This window comes from Hippoglossus stenolepis, chromosome 16, assembly GCF_022539355.2.
Source record: "Hippoglossus stenolepis isolate QCI-W04-F060 chromosome 16, HSTE1.2, whole genome shotgun sequence".
Classification (NCBI taxonomy): Eukaryota; Metazoa; Chordata; class Actinopteri; order Pleuronectiformes; family Pleuronectidae; genus Hippoglossus; species Hippoglossus stenolepis.
The window spans coordinates 11,470,137-11,487,175 of NC_061498.1; the positions used below are offsets into that span (position 1 = coordinate 11,470,137).

The window sequence follows — 17,039 nt, forward strand, 5'->3', positions numbered from 1 at the left end:
CAATGGAGAATGACCACACCAGATGAGTAATACAAGTCGGATTTTTAATGAAATTGGTACCAATAAATCCGGTACAAACCAGACGTCCTCACTTACACTCAAGTATAAATGTTATTTTCATATTAACATTCACATGATAAAAGGGACACAGTAATTACAATTTCTCCAATACCCATCTATAAGTCACAGTGCTTTTCACAATCCTCTATTTGTTATTGTTGAGAACAAATGCACACAGAGGAAAACTGATGTCCAGACCGTCACTGCACATACAGTAACTGAGCATGTGGACGTGTGAAGCTACACCATCACAGGTGTGATCTGAAGGTGGACGAATGCTGGCATCTCACTGCTACGATGGCTGAGCTGGAGGATTTGCATCTGGAAAAGAAAAATGAATTTATTAGTATGTTAGCTAGTAAAGCAATATCACCAAAACATGATACAGTATAGGAATCAAATATGTGTTGATGCATCTAAATTCTAAAAAGGTCCAGGACACCACTACATGTGTGACATATTCCACTGTTCAGTGTACCAATGTTTTCGTCAGCATTTTGGTTTGTTTGTCTATTAGTTAGCAGAATTACGCAAAAATATTGGAAGAATTTCAATGAAAGTTGGTAAGTTCCGCTATGGGTCCGGAAAGAACCCACTAAATTACGGTGCGCATCCAGATCAGTGTGCTGATCCAGGAATTTCTTTTTCACTTTCTTAAACATTGCGAGATAAAAATAAATCAGGCATGTTTAGAGCATTAATATTTAAGAGTGTGTACATAAAAAAATCCGGATTTAGTCACCACGAAACTTAATGGACGCGGTATGAATCAGGGAAGAAAATAAACTTTTGGTGCGGATCCGGATCAGGGGACAGATCCAGGATTTTCATTAACATTGAGTTAGGATGTTTTTCCACATTTTCCTTGGTTTCTCAGAGAATAATTCATGGGCCGTGATGAAATCAAGAAAAATCTGGCATATTTATGGGGCTGATATTTAAGAGTGTGTAAAATTTGGTGCGTATCCAAATAAAAAATCTGGATCTACTGAACTTAAATGTGGTTTCATAAGGGGGACTGTTGGGCCTTGGTGGAGGTCTGCACACTACAAAGTGCCGTTCTAATTTTCTTATGTTAATCAACTGTTCCTATGTGACCTTGAGTTATGCATGACCAATCCCAGCAGGGTCCTTACCCACTCCACTGATATCCACCGTCTCCGCACAGCCCAGAAAGCGAGCCACGTGCGGTGAGCAGGAGGTAGGTTGGTTCTGGTTTTCTCTCAGGCAGCGCTCGAACTCCACAAACTGCTGGGAACAGTCTTGTCTGATCTTCTGGATCACCGGGCTATCAAAACAAAAACACATTGGTTTGTTTTCAATGTGCTCTGGCGGTTGTTTGAATGATGAGACAGTCACATAGGTGGGATTGTCGATGCCTTACTGTGATGATGTGCACTGTGCAACCTTCATCTTCAGCTCATGACAGCTTTGCTGCCATGTTGATGGGTTGGAGGCCACACATGACCCATATTCCTCCATTTCTTTGTGGCAGTACTTTGCCGTGATATCCATAGCAGCCTGCCTGAGAGTTTACAGACGAATATAAATCAGTAAGTGATCATGCAGCCATAGATCATTGACCTGATAAACCTGCTGTAACAAGCACAAGTATTCATGTGGAGGATGAGGTCTGATTCACAAAGTCGTATAATTAACAGACGGCAACTACATATCTAGATAGATGATAGTGGGACATGACACATGCATCAATGATGAGGAAGATTCTTACATGTTGATCTTGTCTCAAACGAGGAGTCTGATCAGTGAAGGTTACAGCACCACATTCAGTCAATGGTCACAGGAACAGTTTGAGCATGTGGAGCCATGTCTGTGCGGAGACCACACCGTACACACCCATTACGATCTGATTGGACAGAAATAGAACAGTGTGACACGGTTCTTTTATGTGATTGGCTTCCTATTTGTGTCAATCTCGCGGCCTGGCCACTCCCCGACCATGACGTAGAATTCATTAAAGGCATATCCGCTTAATGCGAAATTACAGAGTTCAACAAAAAAGGACGACATCTTGTCAGAGTTGTCTCGTTATTCATTAGTTGAAAAAAGTTTTATCAAAAAGACGCAATTCAACGACGGTGGGAAGAAAATAACTGCCTTTTCCGGTTTTTAGTCATTACGTGACGTTGCGTGATTACGTATGCGGAAGCCACGGTCGGAGAGCGAGCGATTGAGGAAAACTGGCGCTGGAGGCTGGAACGAGCATCGCTACGTGTAAATATTGTATTTTTACCGGTTACGGCACGACGGGGCGGCGGCGGAGGAGAGAGGGGCCCGGAGGAGAGAGCAACGCAACGTGAACGACGCCGAGAAAGAGGCGAGTATGGCCGCAGACGGGATCCGGGGACCGGGTGAGCTGCAAATGGCCCCTTCTGTGAACCAGCAGCAGCATGACAGCGGAACCGGCGACGAGCTGGTGAGCTCGGTGACTCTGTACCGGCGGAGGCCCCGGCTGCTGCACGGCACTGTCCTCCCGTTCCTGGCCGTCCTCTACCCGGGCTGGCTGTACGTGTGGTTGGGGGTGTACGGGGCTTCAGACTATCCGGAGGCAGGCCTCCTAGCGCTGGCAGCCATCGGGATCGCGCACGTCCTCACTGCTCTCTCCGGTTATTGGTCCGTGCACGCGCACTGCTTGCTCACTTGCTCCAAGGTAAACATCATCAATAACAGCAATACGATTTAGACATATTTTTATTTCCCCTATCTCCTTTGCATAGAGATCAAACGTCAGGGACAGCAGGAGCGACGTGGAATCAATGACTTGCTCAAAGGCACTACAGTAGGGCAGGTGTTGGGCTTGAACCATGGATAGTGGGCTTTATAGGCACTGATTTCAAACACACGAATGATCAAACTTTCATTTCCCCTTTCACTTCTCTGGGACCTGCTGATACCGTCCAATGTTTTTGTGATGGTGCCAAGAGGCTGTAACTGTGTGACTGTGACCCTTCCTCCAAGTTTCATTTTCAGCTTCCATTCCATTTCATCACAACCTTGGAGTTGCACTGCCAGTGTATGAGGGGAAATTGTGTTTTACGACACAACATTATAGATATTAATAGAATATGGTTAGAGCAATAAATTATGGTTAACGTGTTTTTTTGCAATGAGTACTTGTGCAGTAAAATCTACATCCCTCATTGTACGATATTTGTATCAACAATATAATATAATATAATAATATAATTGATTAATATAGCACTTTTCTAAACAAAGTTCTTCACAGCAAGAAACTAGAATTGCATGCAGGAGAGCAGATACCTCCACCAAGGCCCAACAGTACCCTTAAATTCAATCAAGCTGCACCAAATATCATAGTGATCAAGCAGCTGTATGTCAGGGAATTTCTCATTTGAGAGGGACAAAGCTGCAGAGGCACATGACTGTACCAAAAATACCTTAACACTGTGTGTGAATTTGTCACCTGTTCATACAGGAACCAGACCCAAACAAGGCTACGCTGGCAAAGGTCATACCCTGCCCCAACAACGGCTCTGCTGAGCTTGTGGCACTACAGAGGGACCAGGTTAGTTCATATAGTTTCTGTCAGGATGCTCCAAGTTCTCGTAATTTGGAACATGTCTGAGATGTCACATTCTATGTCTGTCAAGTTCTGATATGTCTCCCGATCTTACCAGTTCTTAGAAATCAATTTTCGCTTCATCACTCCTCTCGAGAGATTGGTTTGAAATGGCTTCAATGTTTGAAAATGATAAAACTCATTATTTTCTGTTAACATTTGTGATTATATCTGTCCAAAGAGGATATTCTATTGATGCATTCGTCTAAAACTACTTATATTTGTCACCTAGTGAGTGAAAGTGGTTAGTTACAGTTAATTACTGTGTAGTACTGTGATTTGTCCAAAGTATAAAGGATAAAATAGACAGTTTTTTCCAATCTGTGAATACACAAACATATCTTTCTTGAATTAATTATGTAATAATTTATTTTCTATTTGTTGTGCTGACCAACAGGATGAGAACGGGGATGGGACCCTATCTTTTGAGTTTCAAAAGATCCGCTACATGTTTGACCACAAAGAGAAGAAATGCTTCCTTCCAATAGCGTATCCCATCTGCCAGCCAATGGGCCACTTCCAGTCCTGCCGTGGTTACCAGGAGGAGACCGAACTCAGAGCTGCGGAAAAGCGCTACAGCACCAATCGTGCTGAGATGGTAGTGCCAGACTTCCTGGAGCTCTTCAGAGAGAGGGCCACAGCTCCCTTCTTTGTTTTCCAGGTATGTATGAAAGTTTCTCTATATAATAATGTAATTTTATGGGTAATAATTGTAAACCTGGTAATAGTGTCTGTATTCATGTAACGTTATCTATCCTCTGACATCCATCAGGTGTTCTGTGTGGGGCTTTGGTGTCTGGACGAGTACTGGTATTACAGCGTTTTCACACTGTTCATGCTGGTGGCGTTCGAGGCCTCCCTTGTCCAGCAGCAAATGAGGAATATGTCTGAGATCCGCCGCATGGGAAACAAGCCCTACATGATCCAGGTAGGCTTGATCAAATTTAAAGTTATAAACAAACAGGTTATCTTGCAAAACTCTCCATTAACAATGTACAGTATTTTCCATGTCTCCATGACAATTTCAATATTATTTTATGTTTTTTGTGCCAGGTATATCGCAACAGGAAGTGGAGACCTATTTCAAGTGATGAGCTTGTCCCTGGTGACATCGTCTCAATAGGTACGTTTTCTGTCAGTGTTTTTAATCTCTTCATATGCATCAGATTAACACTGTTAGTGTGTGTTTCATATATATATATACTCTCTCCTGCATAGGACGATCGCCCCAGGACAACTTGGTACCTTGTGATGTGCTGCTGCTCAGGGGTCGCTGCATTGTGGATGAGGCCATGCTGACTGGAGAGTCTGTGCCTCAGATGAAGGTTGGTAGCAAACTTATAAATGCACGATAACACTATCCAGAGCTGAGGTTATAGACTTTGATGGAGTGTTGGCTAAATTACATGGGATTTTTGTGGGGCATCTCAATAACTGCTGTTAATGTGGGGTGTGCAGGAGCCAGTAGAGGACTTGGACCCAGAGCGAGTCCTGGACCTTCAGACAGACTCTCGACTCCACATCATCTCCGGTGGGACCAAAGTGGTCCAACATAGCCCTCCTTTAAAGGCTAGTGCTGGACTCAAACGTAAGTGCTAATTCCTGTTGCCTAACCATCAAAACAAGGTGCAGACTCAAACGTAAGTGCTAATGCCTGTTGCCTAACCATCAAAACAAGGTGCAGACTCTTAAACCATTTCTTTATTTGCAGCTGTAGACAATGGCTGTGTGGCCTATGTATTGAGAACAGGGTTCTACACCTCTCAGGTAAGAAAGCTGCTTAGTTCATCAATATTACTACATTCCCCATTTTCTTTTCATGCATTTTAATTCCAGTTTTAAAAACATGACTATGTGCAAACTGTCCTCCAGGGTAAACTATTACGAACCATCCTCTTTGGTGTGAAGAGAGTGACGGCAAACAACATGGAGACCTTCATCTTCATCCTCTTCCTTCTTGTGTTTGCCATTGCTGCAGCTGTGTATGTGTGGGTAGAAGGTGAGGTGCATGGAATCAACTCAAGATTAAATTTACCCACAGATATTATCATAGTTGAAGTGATAGCTGATAGGTGGAGGCGAGTGCTTCAGCAATGCCCAAATACTATCTTTACTCTTTGTATTGTCACCCCCAGGGACCAAAGATCTCAGCAGGAATCGCTACAAGCTGTTTCTGGAATGCACGCTTATCCTCACCTCAGTTGTTCCACCAGAACTCCCCATAGAGCTCTCCCTGGCAGTTAACACATCTCTTATCGCTCTGGCTAAACTTTGTAAGCCTGTTTCTGCTCCTCTCCTGTCTGTGTCTGTGTGTCTCTCTCTGTGTGTGTGTGTCTTGTCTGTGTCTGTGTGTGTGTGTGTGTGTGTGTGTGTGTGTGTGTGTGTGTGTGTGTGTGTGTGTGTGTGTGTGTGTGTGTGTGTGTGTGTGTGTGTGTGTGTGTGTGTGTGTGTGTGTGTGTGTGTGTGTGTGTGTGCAAAATATATACAAAGAGACTTGGACAAAGCAGCATATAATGAAAAGCTTGTAAAATCTGTGGTTCATTCCCGTTTTCCTTTTCTTCTCCTGCCTAGATGTATTCTGTACAGAGCCATTCAGGATACCATTTGCAGGGAAAGTGGAGGTTTGCTGTTTTGACAAAACAGGAACACTGACCAGTGACAGTCTGGTGGTACGTGGAGTAGCAGGCCTTAGGTAAACTCAGCCAGCTATTTAACAACATAATTCATAAAGCTTACTCTGCTATGGTTTAAGTTAGTTATCACACTACTTTGTCTAGAGGATATTTGAGTGATGTTTGTGTTTATGACACAGGGAAGGAAAGGAGGTGATGCCTGTATCTGAGATCCCAGTTGAGACGCATCGGGTGGTGGCCACCTGTCACTCACTGGTCACTCTGGATGATGGACAGCTGGTCGGAGATCCACTAGAGAAGGCCATGCTGACCGCTGCTGACTGGACCCTAACTAAAGGTACGTGGATAAGACCTCCACATGCCTCCCTCGTGCCCAGTGCAGGGCACTGGCAGGTGTGCGAGAGTGTGGGTTACATATAATTGTGTGGCCCTCTCATGATACATTCAGGTACCTTTTGCTCTCAGTGGCATCATGCTTAAATGTATCTCTTGTTGACTCTTGTCTCTTTGACCAGATGAAAAGGTGTTCCCACGAGGCATCAAAACCCAGGGACTTAAGATCCACCAGCGCTTCCACTTTGCCAGCGCTCTGAAGAGGATGTCAGTTCTGGCCTCCTATGAGAAAATGGGCTCCACTGAACTCTCTTACATCTCAGCTGTCAAAGGAGCTCCAGAGACACTCAGACCAATGGTATTTACACTATCCTTATTACATGCTCTGCTGTTTTCTACCCTATTCAACATGATCTACTGGTGTTCTAATGTGGCTGTGTTTACAGTTTTCAGAGTGTCCGGAGAGTTATGACAAAGTCCACAGGGAAATGTCCCAGGAAGGGGCCCGAGTGCTGGCCCTGGGTTATAAAGAGATAGGACACCTCAGTCATCAGCAGGTTCTTGTTTAACTTTTCTCATAACTGTCAGATATTGTGTGATGTCTTTGAGTAGGTTTTGAACTGAGCTTGATATTTCTGGGTTCTTATAGGTCCGGGAGATGAGTCGCGAAGCACTGGAGTGTGACCTGCATTTTGTTGGGTTCATGGTTGTGTCCTGCCCGCTCAAGAGTGACAGCAAGGCAGTAATCAGAGAGATCCAGGAAGCATCTCATCATGTAAACAAGCTGACAACACACCATTGTGCACCGGTACACAAACAGCATGGTTTTAAGATCGATCTCCCTCTGCTTTCAGGTTGTGATGATCACAGGCGACAACCCTCTAACGGCGTGCCACGTAGCGAGAGAGCTTCACTTCATTGAGAAAGAACACACTCTTATATTGCAGCCAAGCGTCGATCAGAGTAAGAATAGTCATCATAGAATTATATGTATTGCTCAAGTAAGCCTGTCAAGAACAGAAATAAATGTTGTAGCTAATACACACAGAGATTATTGTCGTAATCCATTTTCAGTAGGTATTTCTAAAGAAGGGCATCTGATGTTATTTTTCAGGTGAATGGCAGTGGGAATCCATTGATGGCAGCGTGCGTGTACCAGTGCCCCCTCCCTCCGTTTCCTCATTCGTGCAACAGTTTGACTTGTGTGTAACAGGGGAGGGGCTGGCCAGACTGAGCTCTGACACTCGGCTACTCAACGCCCTCTTGCCTCACATACAAGTGTTTGCTCGTGTCAGTCCAAAACAGAAAGTGAGTCCCAGAACAGCAGCTGTATATCCTTCAAAACTAGTAGTAGTAGTTGTGTCATTTTTTCTTTTCATACTCTACAGATGTTGTATTTCTGTGTCAATACAACATTACTCTATGTTGAAGTTTGTAAACCACAGCTGTAATTGAGTGGACTACTGACTATTTCAAACATCAATAGCTGACGTTAGGGTTTTGCCGATTTTGGTCGTTGAGAAGCATTATGGGAAATCTAGAGAATAATTTTCCTGAGTATACATTTTTTTTACTATGTATGGTCTCGAAGGGTGAACTTTAAGGATGTTTCTGGTTTGTCTGTTGTGTTACAGGAATTCGTGATCACCAGTCTTAAGGGGCTGGGTTATATAACACTGATGTGCGGTGATGGAACAAATGATGTCGGCGCTCTCAAACACGCCCACATAGGTAAGGTTCATCAACTGCAGGGAATCCCAGCCTTTGTGCAAACGTATGACACAGTAAGCAGTGACGATCACTTTGTTTTATCCTCAGGTGTCGCTCTGTTAGCCAACGCCCCAGAGCGCATGCCCGAAAAAAAGAAACGGGGGAGAGAGAAGGAGGTACCCGCAGCAGAATCCAGACCTCTACCACCCGTCAGTTCAGTAGGCAAACTCACCTCCAGGGCAGCCAGGCAGAGGGTGATGGCTCAGAGAGAAGAGCAGCTTGCTGCACAAAAGGTGTGTGTCATCAGAAAGGAACTCCACCCTGATTCTTGAGGCAATAGTTTATGATTAACTTCCTCTTTTTAGTCTCCTCTCCACTTACTTTACCAAGATTGAGGAAATTGTGTATTTATAGCTCAAAACAGAGAATAAATGTGCATTCTATTGACTAATAGAGTTGAAGTGTACTGGTCTAAAGGTAATTTATTATTTAACAGGAGAGGATAAGTCAAGTCTTACGGGAACTTGAAGAGGATCAGGTACAAGTAGTGAAGCTGGGTGATGCCTCCATCGCAGCCCCATTCACCTCCAAGCTCTCATCCATACAGTGCAGTAAGTGAGGCCTGATCTTTCAGCTTTCAGCTCTTGATTAAAAAATGTGGTCACTCCACATGTGAACCTTGTCACTTTGTCTTTGTCCACAGTCTGCCATGTCATAAAGCAGGGCCGTTGCACCCTGGTGACAACGCTCCAGATGTTTAAAATCCTTGCTCTCAATGCCCTGGTGCTGGCCTACAGCCAGTCCGTACTCTACCTCGAGGGGGTCAAGTTCAGTGACTTTCAGGCGACCCTGCAGGGCCTGCTGTTGGCCGGATGCTTCCTCTTCATCTCTAGATCAAAGGTGAGAATTTGTTGAAGAAACTACAGGTTCTGCATGTTTCTGGTTGATTGTTCTCCTTGAAAGATCATTACGTCTAACATGACAAATGTCTACTGTTTTTCATATCTTTTCTCCTGTGTACACAGCCACTGAAAACATTGTCTCGAGAGCGGCCCTTACCAAACATCTTCAATCTTTATACGGTGTTGACTGTGCTGCTGCAGTTTGCTGTTCACTTCTGTAGTCTGGTGTATCTTTACAAAGAGGCACAAAGCAGAAGTCCGCCCAGGTAAATCACTGTAAGACAGAAAGAGAGAGAATGGGAGAGTAAATGGAAATTCTGCTTTACCAGTTTTTCTAACGTTACATTAATACATTATAATAACTATTATCTTGTCAATTTTCTCTTGCAGAGCGGAGCAGTTTGCAGATCTATACAAAGAATTTGAACCCAGTCTAATCAACAGCACCGTGTATATAATGTCCATGGCCATGCAGATGGCCACCTTTGCCATTAACTACAAGGTACTTCTCCTTAGTCCCATTAGTATTTGTTATCTCTGCATTCATTAGGGTATAATAGATTCACAGCATTTCTTGTTTGGTTTGACAGGGTCACCCCTTCATGGAGTCTCTCACCGAGAATCGACCACTTCTATGGAGCATCGCTCTGTCAGGATTAGCAATTGTGGGACTTCTCTCTGGTTCCTCGCCAGAATTCAATGAACAATTTTCTCTTGTAGATATTCCAACTGACGTAAGCTGACATTATCTCACCGTTGTTTGGCTCTCATACACTTGTAATCATTAATAACCCCATGATGTAATCTGCCTCCTCTTTACTTCCTTGCAGTTCAAAATGATCATTGCCCAGGTTCTGGTGGTGGACTTTGCTGCCGCCCTGCTGGTGGACCGTGTCCTGGAGTACCTGCTGGGCAAAGGAACTCTCAGGCTGCCTTCTTGAACTTGTGCCAACAGCGACTGCTGCCCTTACCAACCAAACTGTAAAGGGAGACAAGACTTTGGATGAAGAAAACAAGTGAAGCTGTTGTGACAAAACAGCCGAGACAGACATGGCGAGCAGTAGTGTACACTCCACTCCTTCCCTCGTCCTACTCTACCTTTCCTCAACCATCTGTGTTTCTTTATTGTCTCTCTTTAGATTCTCTATCTGACTTCTTTATAACTCTTTATCTTTTTCTACAATTCTTTATCCCTCTCTTCATCTGTCCCTCCCCACTGCTACGAGGACATGAAGACAGCAGTATTGAGTGGAGTGCGAGACTGTGTGCCAGCCAGAGTGAAAACACGGGCACACAAATGGGCATTCTCTAAGAGAATTGCAGAAGTGTTTTTGATTTTTTGATTCCTCTCCTTGATTTTGTAAAAAGTGAAAAACATCTCTAACAGACTTATAAAGACTTACAGATACAAATTATGACGTCTGTCAAGTGTTTTATCAAATACAACTACTGGTGTGTCTGCACATTAAAAGGATGAGGATGTCCGGCTGGTTAATGAACTATTCTGGTCCCAGAAATGGGTAAGTAAATAATGAGTATATGAAGACACTGAACCTGTAGACATTCCCCCAATGAAACTTGGGACACGTGAAACCTACCAAAACAAAGCGTGTCAGTCCATTAAGCATCAATTGAAAGTAGAAAAGACTTGAAGCTTGTCAAATTAATGTTAAATTTACAACTGGTTCTAACTACCAAAAAAAAACGGAGATCTTTGGAGATCAAAAACCGTTTGCTCGTTATCTTTGATATTGAATGAATTTACGTAAACTTTAATTGTAAAACACATTAGCTGTCTAGAAAATACATATAATAATTCAGTCCCTTGCATTGTGGATCAAGTACTATACCAATGAACATGTTAAATGGCCTTGAAATCTAAAATGTGTATAATTCTGGCATCCTCTCAGTGATATATATACCCCCTGAAACCAAACCTGAATTCAACAAAGAGCAAAGATAAAATTCATGATACACAGAGGCATGATATACAGTGATATATATATATATATATATATATATACTCAAGAATAGAGAGTCAGAGGCTGCCACAGCTGAGTCTAGGTTTATCTATACTTCGTAGTCAATTAGCTTATCTTTCAAGAGGTCGTTTTAAAGAGAACATGAATAAATCTACATAACAGTGGTGCCTTTCCTGATTTTCTTTTAATTTTCATTTCAAACTCAGCTATTTCACACATGTTTTGCATTTTCACCACATTACTTAGGTAACACAGGAATTTGTCTAATGATAAATATGAACACAAGTTAATGACAAAATAACGAGATAAAAAATGAAAGAAGCTTTTTCAGACACTTCAAAAAGGAACAGTCATTCGTTATAAATATTTGTTATATATGCACTTATTTACATCCAGGGGTCAGGAAATCACATAATGGATGTACAGTTTAGGAAAGCCCTGCTGTTGTAAATGAAGAGTTGTGCAAACAATAACAACTGAAATGGCAGAACCACAATAAAAGAGAAAAAGACATTCACTCCCAATGAAATGAGCTATTTAGCACAACATCTTGAATTTAGGAGACGAAACCACCAAGACACTGAACTGCTAGATATTACAAATCCAACCAATTAGTATAAAGAGGATCAGGGTTGATTCACTCGACTCGGTGAGCGGTTATGATAAACTGAAAACATCACTTACAAGATTATTAAATACGTTAAAATAGACTCATGCATGAGTATGCTAATATGGTCATTAATTGATCATCTTAAAAGTGAAGCCCCCAGGAGTTACTTTTAGCTGCACATGGGGTTATGGCCTGTAATTTAAGAAGTCATATGATTTACATAAAAAAATCTGTGGAGAATCATGCAATTTCTAATGGATGGCCGCAGTAAATACTGTTTATTGCCTGTGTTTCCTTCATATGTTTCCAGGAAAGCATAGATTTCCCATTATATTTTAAAACTAACTATATACTTATACTGTTCTGTATTGTGTCACTCATTAAGTCTGAATAAGTCTGATATTAAGCTTAATAGTATGTTATATTATATGTAAATCACTTTGAGCTGCATTTCTTGTATGACAGGTGCTATACAAATAAAGTTGTTATTATATTATATTATATTATATTATATTATATTATATTATACAAACTGTTGATGCTCTGTCAGTACAACTGTAAAATAGCTTCCTTTGCACCGTTTCTCTCGTGTTGCGCTCACACTACATTTCCCATAGTTCTTAGCGCCCTGGAGGGGTTCGGCTTGATGGGCGCGCGCTGGGAGGAGGAGAACTATTTGAAAGAAAAAATGGCGGAAAAACATTTGGCAGCGGAACATGACGGGTTTGTATTTTATGTTTTTCTCCAACGTTAGCGTCAGTCGTGTTCTCGATGAACGTCTGTGGTGTGTTGAGCAAAGTTAAACATTCACAGCTAAATGAATGTATGTGTCTGGTGTAAATGTTGTCTGTTTAGTTTGCGGTACTTGACGTTGACGTGTTATTGAATGACAATGGTAACGTTATTTTCTTTACGTGTGTTACTTCTATTCTGTACATGTAACGTTTAGCTTGTAAATTCGTGTTTTCCTGCAGTTTCGGGAGTGTCGCTGGGAATCAGACTGAGGTGAGACATTCTTCTTAACATTCAAACTAACTAACAACATCCGCTTGTTGTGTGTCCGCGAGCTGATCCTGCTCCAGATCTTCACTTCCTGTCGCTCTGTGTTCAGTCTCTGGGCTCTAAGGTCTCCTCGGCCACACAGTCGTCGAAAAGATGCTCCTCCACAAGCCCCGGGTCATCGAGCCTCGCCAGCACAGCCCCCCCACACAAATCCCCCCGGACCGACCCCCCATCGCCCACCACCCGGGAGCCACATCCAGAAACAGACAAGATAGAGAACCCAGAGAACCCAGAGGGGCCCTCAGGTGTCTCCGTCAGCCCGTCTGCACGCAGGAAATCCTGGAGGAGAGCCACCCTGACGAGACGCTCTTTCCCTGTCCTGCCCAACCCATATCAGGGTGAGCTGTCTGTCTGTGCCCCCCTGTGATCAGCAAAATAAAGCTCAGGGGATATTTGTCCATTAATGCCCCTGTGTGTGTTTACTGTAGTTTTGTGCAGGAGCATAAGCACATCCCTGTCACATCAAGAGAGGCTCGAGAGATTGATGGAGGCTTCCATGAGGGTAAGTGTGAAGGAGTCCTAAGCATACTAGTGAATTATCTTTTGACAAACTTAATTAGAAATGTGAAAAAGTTGAATGTATAAAACAGTCCCCCTTTTGTAACCACATTTAAGTTCAGTACATCCAGATTTGTATTTGGTTCCGCACCAAATTTTACACACTCTTAAATATCAGTCCCATAAATATGCCAGATTTTTCCTGATTACATCAAGGTCCCTGAATTATTCTCTGAGAAACCAAGGAAAATGTTGAAAAACGCTTTATCTCCCAATCTGAAAGAAAATCCTTGATCTGCTCCCTGATCCGGATCCAAACCAAAAGTCAATGTGTTCTTCCCTGATTCATACAAAACGCATTTGTGGTAATCTGTCGAGTAGTTTTTGCACTATCTTGCTTTCAAACAAACCAGCAAACAGATTGGGGTGAAAACATAACATTGGCAGAGGTAATCAGGCTCCATAAATTACTGTTCATCTATTTAACATTTGTGATAAAGACCTTGTTTCACAAGACTGAAAATATTTGGAAAGATGATACATTTAAAAAATAAAAAAAAAGTTGCTGTCAAACAAATTAAGGGGCATCAAATAACATTTGTTGTATTGCAAGAAGTAGCCAGATATTTATGTTGTTGTAAAAGTGGTTTGATAAGAACATTGTGAGATTTACTGAGATTTGGTTTCAGAACTTTAGCGACCTGATGTTATGGTTTATTCAAGAGTAATTAACTTCTGCACTGAAGATGTCTTTATGAAGTTCTCAAAGAGAATACTTGTGTCATAATGAGAAGACTGTGAGGGGTTTGTCTGCACTAGGTTGTTGGTACAGTTCATAACTCGTGATAGTCTAATCACAGCTATTTTGTCTCTAGCTGGCAGTTGAAAGAACTCAGAATTCCCTCCAGTCTGTGCCAAACAGCTCACTGGAGCGTTTTCAAAAACAAGGTTAGTGCTTGCACAGCTTTATTTGATATGCCACATATTTTTTAAAAAGTCTTTATTAAAGAAGAATTGAGTTTAAGATGTTGTGTGTCTGTGTTCTGTGTCCTCCACGGTCCAGTCGAGCACATGCAGAAAGAGTGGGGTTATCTGGCCAAAAGTTTACACAGTAAACCACAGGTTCATCAGCTCCATGCTAGTGCAGCCAGGTATTCTAGCTTTTCTATTTATTTACTTCTCTGCATGAAAGATATTGATAATTATTTGTTCCTTTTGGCTACTGATTGATTTATCACTTTGCATTTATTCTCATACGTTCTTTTTTTGTTTTGTTTTTTTCAGTTCTTGTGATCCTGCAGTGCAGAGAGCCGTGGAAAAAGTCCAGAAAACCATCAACAGGCATGTTGTTCTTCATTTCACTCTGGCACACACAAATCCTTCATATATTCAAACTTAACCATAGATGCTTTCACCTATTATTAACCGGTCTGTGTTCGGTTTTAGGCTCGAGGCTGAGAGTGAATCTTGGGAGGCACTGTTGAACAAACACCGGAGTAAAGCAGAGGAAGTGGAAAGGTGAGTGTGTGTGGTATCCCTGAGGAAACGCTGTGGTGATGCTGTTAGTGTGGCAGTTTTGTCTTCACGGTTTTGTGTCGATAACGTGTTCTGGATTTGTTTCAGGAAAGTGGAGCAGGGCCAGGAGAGAGGCATCGCATTAGACTCTTCATGTATGGCCCAGTCCTCCCAGTACCTTTTCATACAGAGCAAACCTGATTACCACGGCCTCCTCTGTAGACAGCAGCCCAAGCTTCACACTATAGCAGTGATTGTAAGTTGCAAATTAAATTTTATGTTACTACTGATAATTTGAGCAAAAGCAAAAATCTGTTTTAATTAAAACATTGTTGTGATATGCCATCTTTATGGTGTTATATGGTAAAGCTGGCATTAAAGAAGTGAAATGCTTCTTGGCTGTACACGAGAAACTGGAACACATTCTTTCTTCTGCATCTTTGAAATGTTTATCAAGTTTTTGGCTCTCAACTGCCGTGGGTGACGGTGCCAGTAAAGTAAATAAGAAAGTCACATTCAGTTTTGTCTGATTTATATTCGAACAACAAATTTCCACAGAACAAGTGCAACACCCATACTGTGCTGTGAAGTTCCCAGTGCATTTCAGTCAGCTTCCTGCTATGAGTGATAGTATCCACCAAAAACAGTATTTTCAGCCAAAACAGTTTAATTTTCTTTCACTTCATTTCTGTTTTGTTGTGTAGTTCAGTATTTAAAATTGACCCCACTTTCTGAAAGTTGAAAAACAGTTGATGTTTCATATTAAGATTGCTGTTGAGATTTAGCAATAAATGTATATATAATTCTAGCTATGGATATATTTCTGAAACCCTAACTTTAATTGTTGCTTCTCTGTTTTTTAAGGGCTTTAAGTACACAGACAACTACTACTATTGAAGTTAACATCTGTTTTGAATAGATTTTGACCTGCTTTACCATGTTTTTCCTTTGTATTTATTTATCTGTAGATGGACACTCAGTGTAAGATGGTTAGAGACCTTCTGTCTGTGAAGGAGCAGTCACAGTTACTTGTGAAGGAGACTAGTGGCCGATTGGGTAAAGAACTTTATTCCTTTTTGAATCTTTCCACTGGAATAATTTTGTTACTTACATAAATTATCAAATTAACATGAATTCTGGTTTCTTTTTCCTACCAGCGGCAGAAGCAGGATTCCAGGATCTTTCCCCTGACCCATTTAGAAACCTTATGGCAGCACCTGTATCCTCTGCAACCACATAAGTGCTCAGACAGGAGGGAAGAACAAACGAAAAAAACACATCAACAGACTCTGGCTCTTTATAAATTGTCTATGAGCTTATACATATTTTAAATTGCTGTTATGTGATTTGGGATCATAGTTATCTTAATTTCTTTGCTCTGTCTTTTTAAAATAAATTAAACTCGTGTTTTCTCCATCAAATGAAACCATTTCATTCAGCAAACGACAGGACTGGTAATAGAGCTACTTCAGGTAGTCCACGTGCTTGACCAGCAGGTGGCAGTGGTAGGCTTTATATATTTATCTTGGCATGCTGGGTTAATGGGCAGAGGGTTTTTTTATGTTTTGTTAAACCTGACTTAAGTGCATTCACGCCTGCAAAACCTGATATTAAGACTTGAGTGTCATCTGTCAGAAATGGAGCAAAGCCAAATGTTTCAGAAGACTTTGACAACTTCCTGTAAAACCAGAATAGTGGTCATTCTGTGTATCTTCATAAAATAAAGACTGGGAAAGAAATTCTCTTGGAACAAATACCCTTTTCAGAGTGAAGTCTTTTCTCTTGAAACAATGAAATGTATTGATATCACAAACCAAAACTGATTCAATCTTTTTAACAAAGTACTTTTCAAAGAACTTGAGTCATGGGGTGTATTTGAAGTTACATTTAAACAGCATCTATTATACAGGTATTCTCAAAAGTCCTTATGCAAAGAGTAAACACAATGTCATTAAAAAAAAAAAGGTTAAAATCTATTAGAAAATGTGCCTGTTTTTGAATAAGAATTGACTTGGACAAAAGGAAAGCATTAATATTAATGCACATTGGTGAGAGAGTTTGAATAAATGGGAATCCTGCTCTGTAGTTTGCCTGCAGTCTCTTTGTTTTACATGCTCATCCTCAGTCCCATTT

At 41.6% G+C, this 17,039-nt stretch overlaps 3 protein-coding genes across 3 annotated transcripts; 2 read left to right on the forward strand and 1 right to left on the reverse strand.

Annotated features, from left to right (window-relative positions):
• Window positions 1-25: 25 nt before the first annotated feature.
• Window positions 26-2,657, reverse strand: LOC118123673 (coiled-coil-helix-coiled-coil-helix domain-containing protein 5). The gene is made up of 5 exons (XM_035181188.2): window positions 2,519-2,657; window positions 1,793-1,927; window positions 1,445-1,585; window positions 1,197-1,348; window positions 26-381 (listed from the first exon to the last, which is right to left on the reverse strand). Coding segments are annotated over exons 2-5 (324 nt in total). The 5' UTR covers window positions 1,795-1,927; window positions 2,519-2,657; the 3' UTR covers window positions 26-352.
• atp13a1 (ATPase 13A1) lies at window positions 2,054-10,651 on the forward strand. Its single transcript, XM_035181186.2, has 25 exons — window positions 2,054-2,731; window positions 3,518-3,607; window positions 4,059-4,322; window positions 4,434-4,589; window positions 4,715-4,784; window positions 4,880-4,986; window positions 5,120-5,249; window positions 5,373-5,428; window positions 5,534-5,660; window positions 5,797-5,934; window positions 6,233-6,353; window positions 6,474-6,631; window positions 6,810-6,985; window positions 7,074-7,184; window positions 7,277-7,402; window positions 7,482-7,590; window positions 7,742-7,935; window positions 8,262-8,358; window positions 8,446-8,630; window positions 8,834-8,948; window positions 9,041-9,237; window positions 9,363-9,505; window positions 9,630-9,741; window positions 9,830-9,973; window positions 10,070-10,651. Exons 1-25 carry the CDS (start codon window positions 2,405-2,407, stop codon window positions 10,178-10,180), a joined length of 3,564 nt encoding a protein of 1,187 aa, XP_035037077.1. The 5' UTR covers window positions 2,054-2,404; the 3' UTR covers window positions 10,181-10,651.
• A 1,796-nt stretch (window positions 10,652-12,447) lies between these two features.
• Window positions 12,448-16,662, forward strand: LOC118122825 (kinetochore-associated protein DSN1 homolog). Its single transcript, XM_035179701.2, has 11 exons — window positions 12,448-12,554; window positions 12,806-12,836; window positions 12,943-13,231; window positions 13,322-13,395; window positions 14,267-14,339; window positions 14,455-14,542; window positions 14,676-14,732; window positions 14,838-14,909; window positions 15,015-15,162; window positions 15,875-15,962; window positions 16,064-16,662. The coding sequence occupies exons 1-11, from the start codon at window positions 12,478-12,480 to the stop codon at window positions 16,144-16,146; spliced, it is 1,080 nt and encodes a 359-aa protein (XP_035035592.2). The 5' UTR covers window positions 12,448-12,477; the 3' UTR covers window positions 16,147-16,662.
• The last annotated feature ends 377 nt before the right edge of the window (window positions 16,663-17,039 follow it).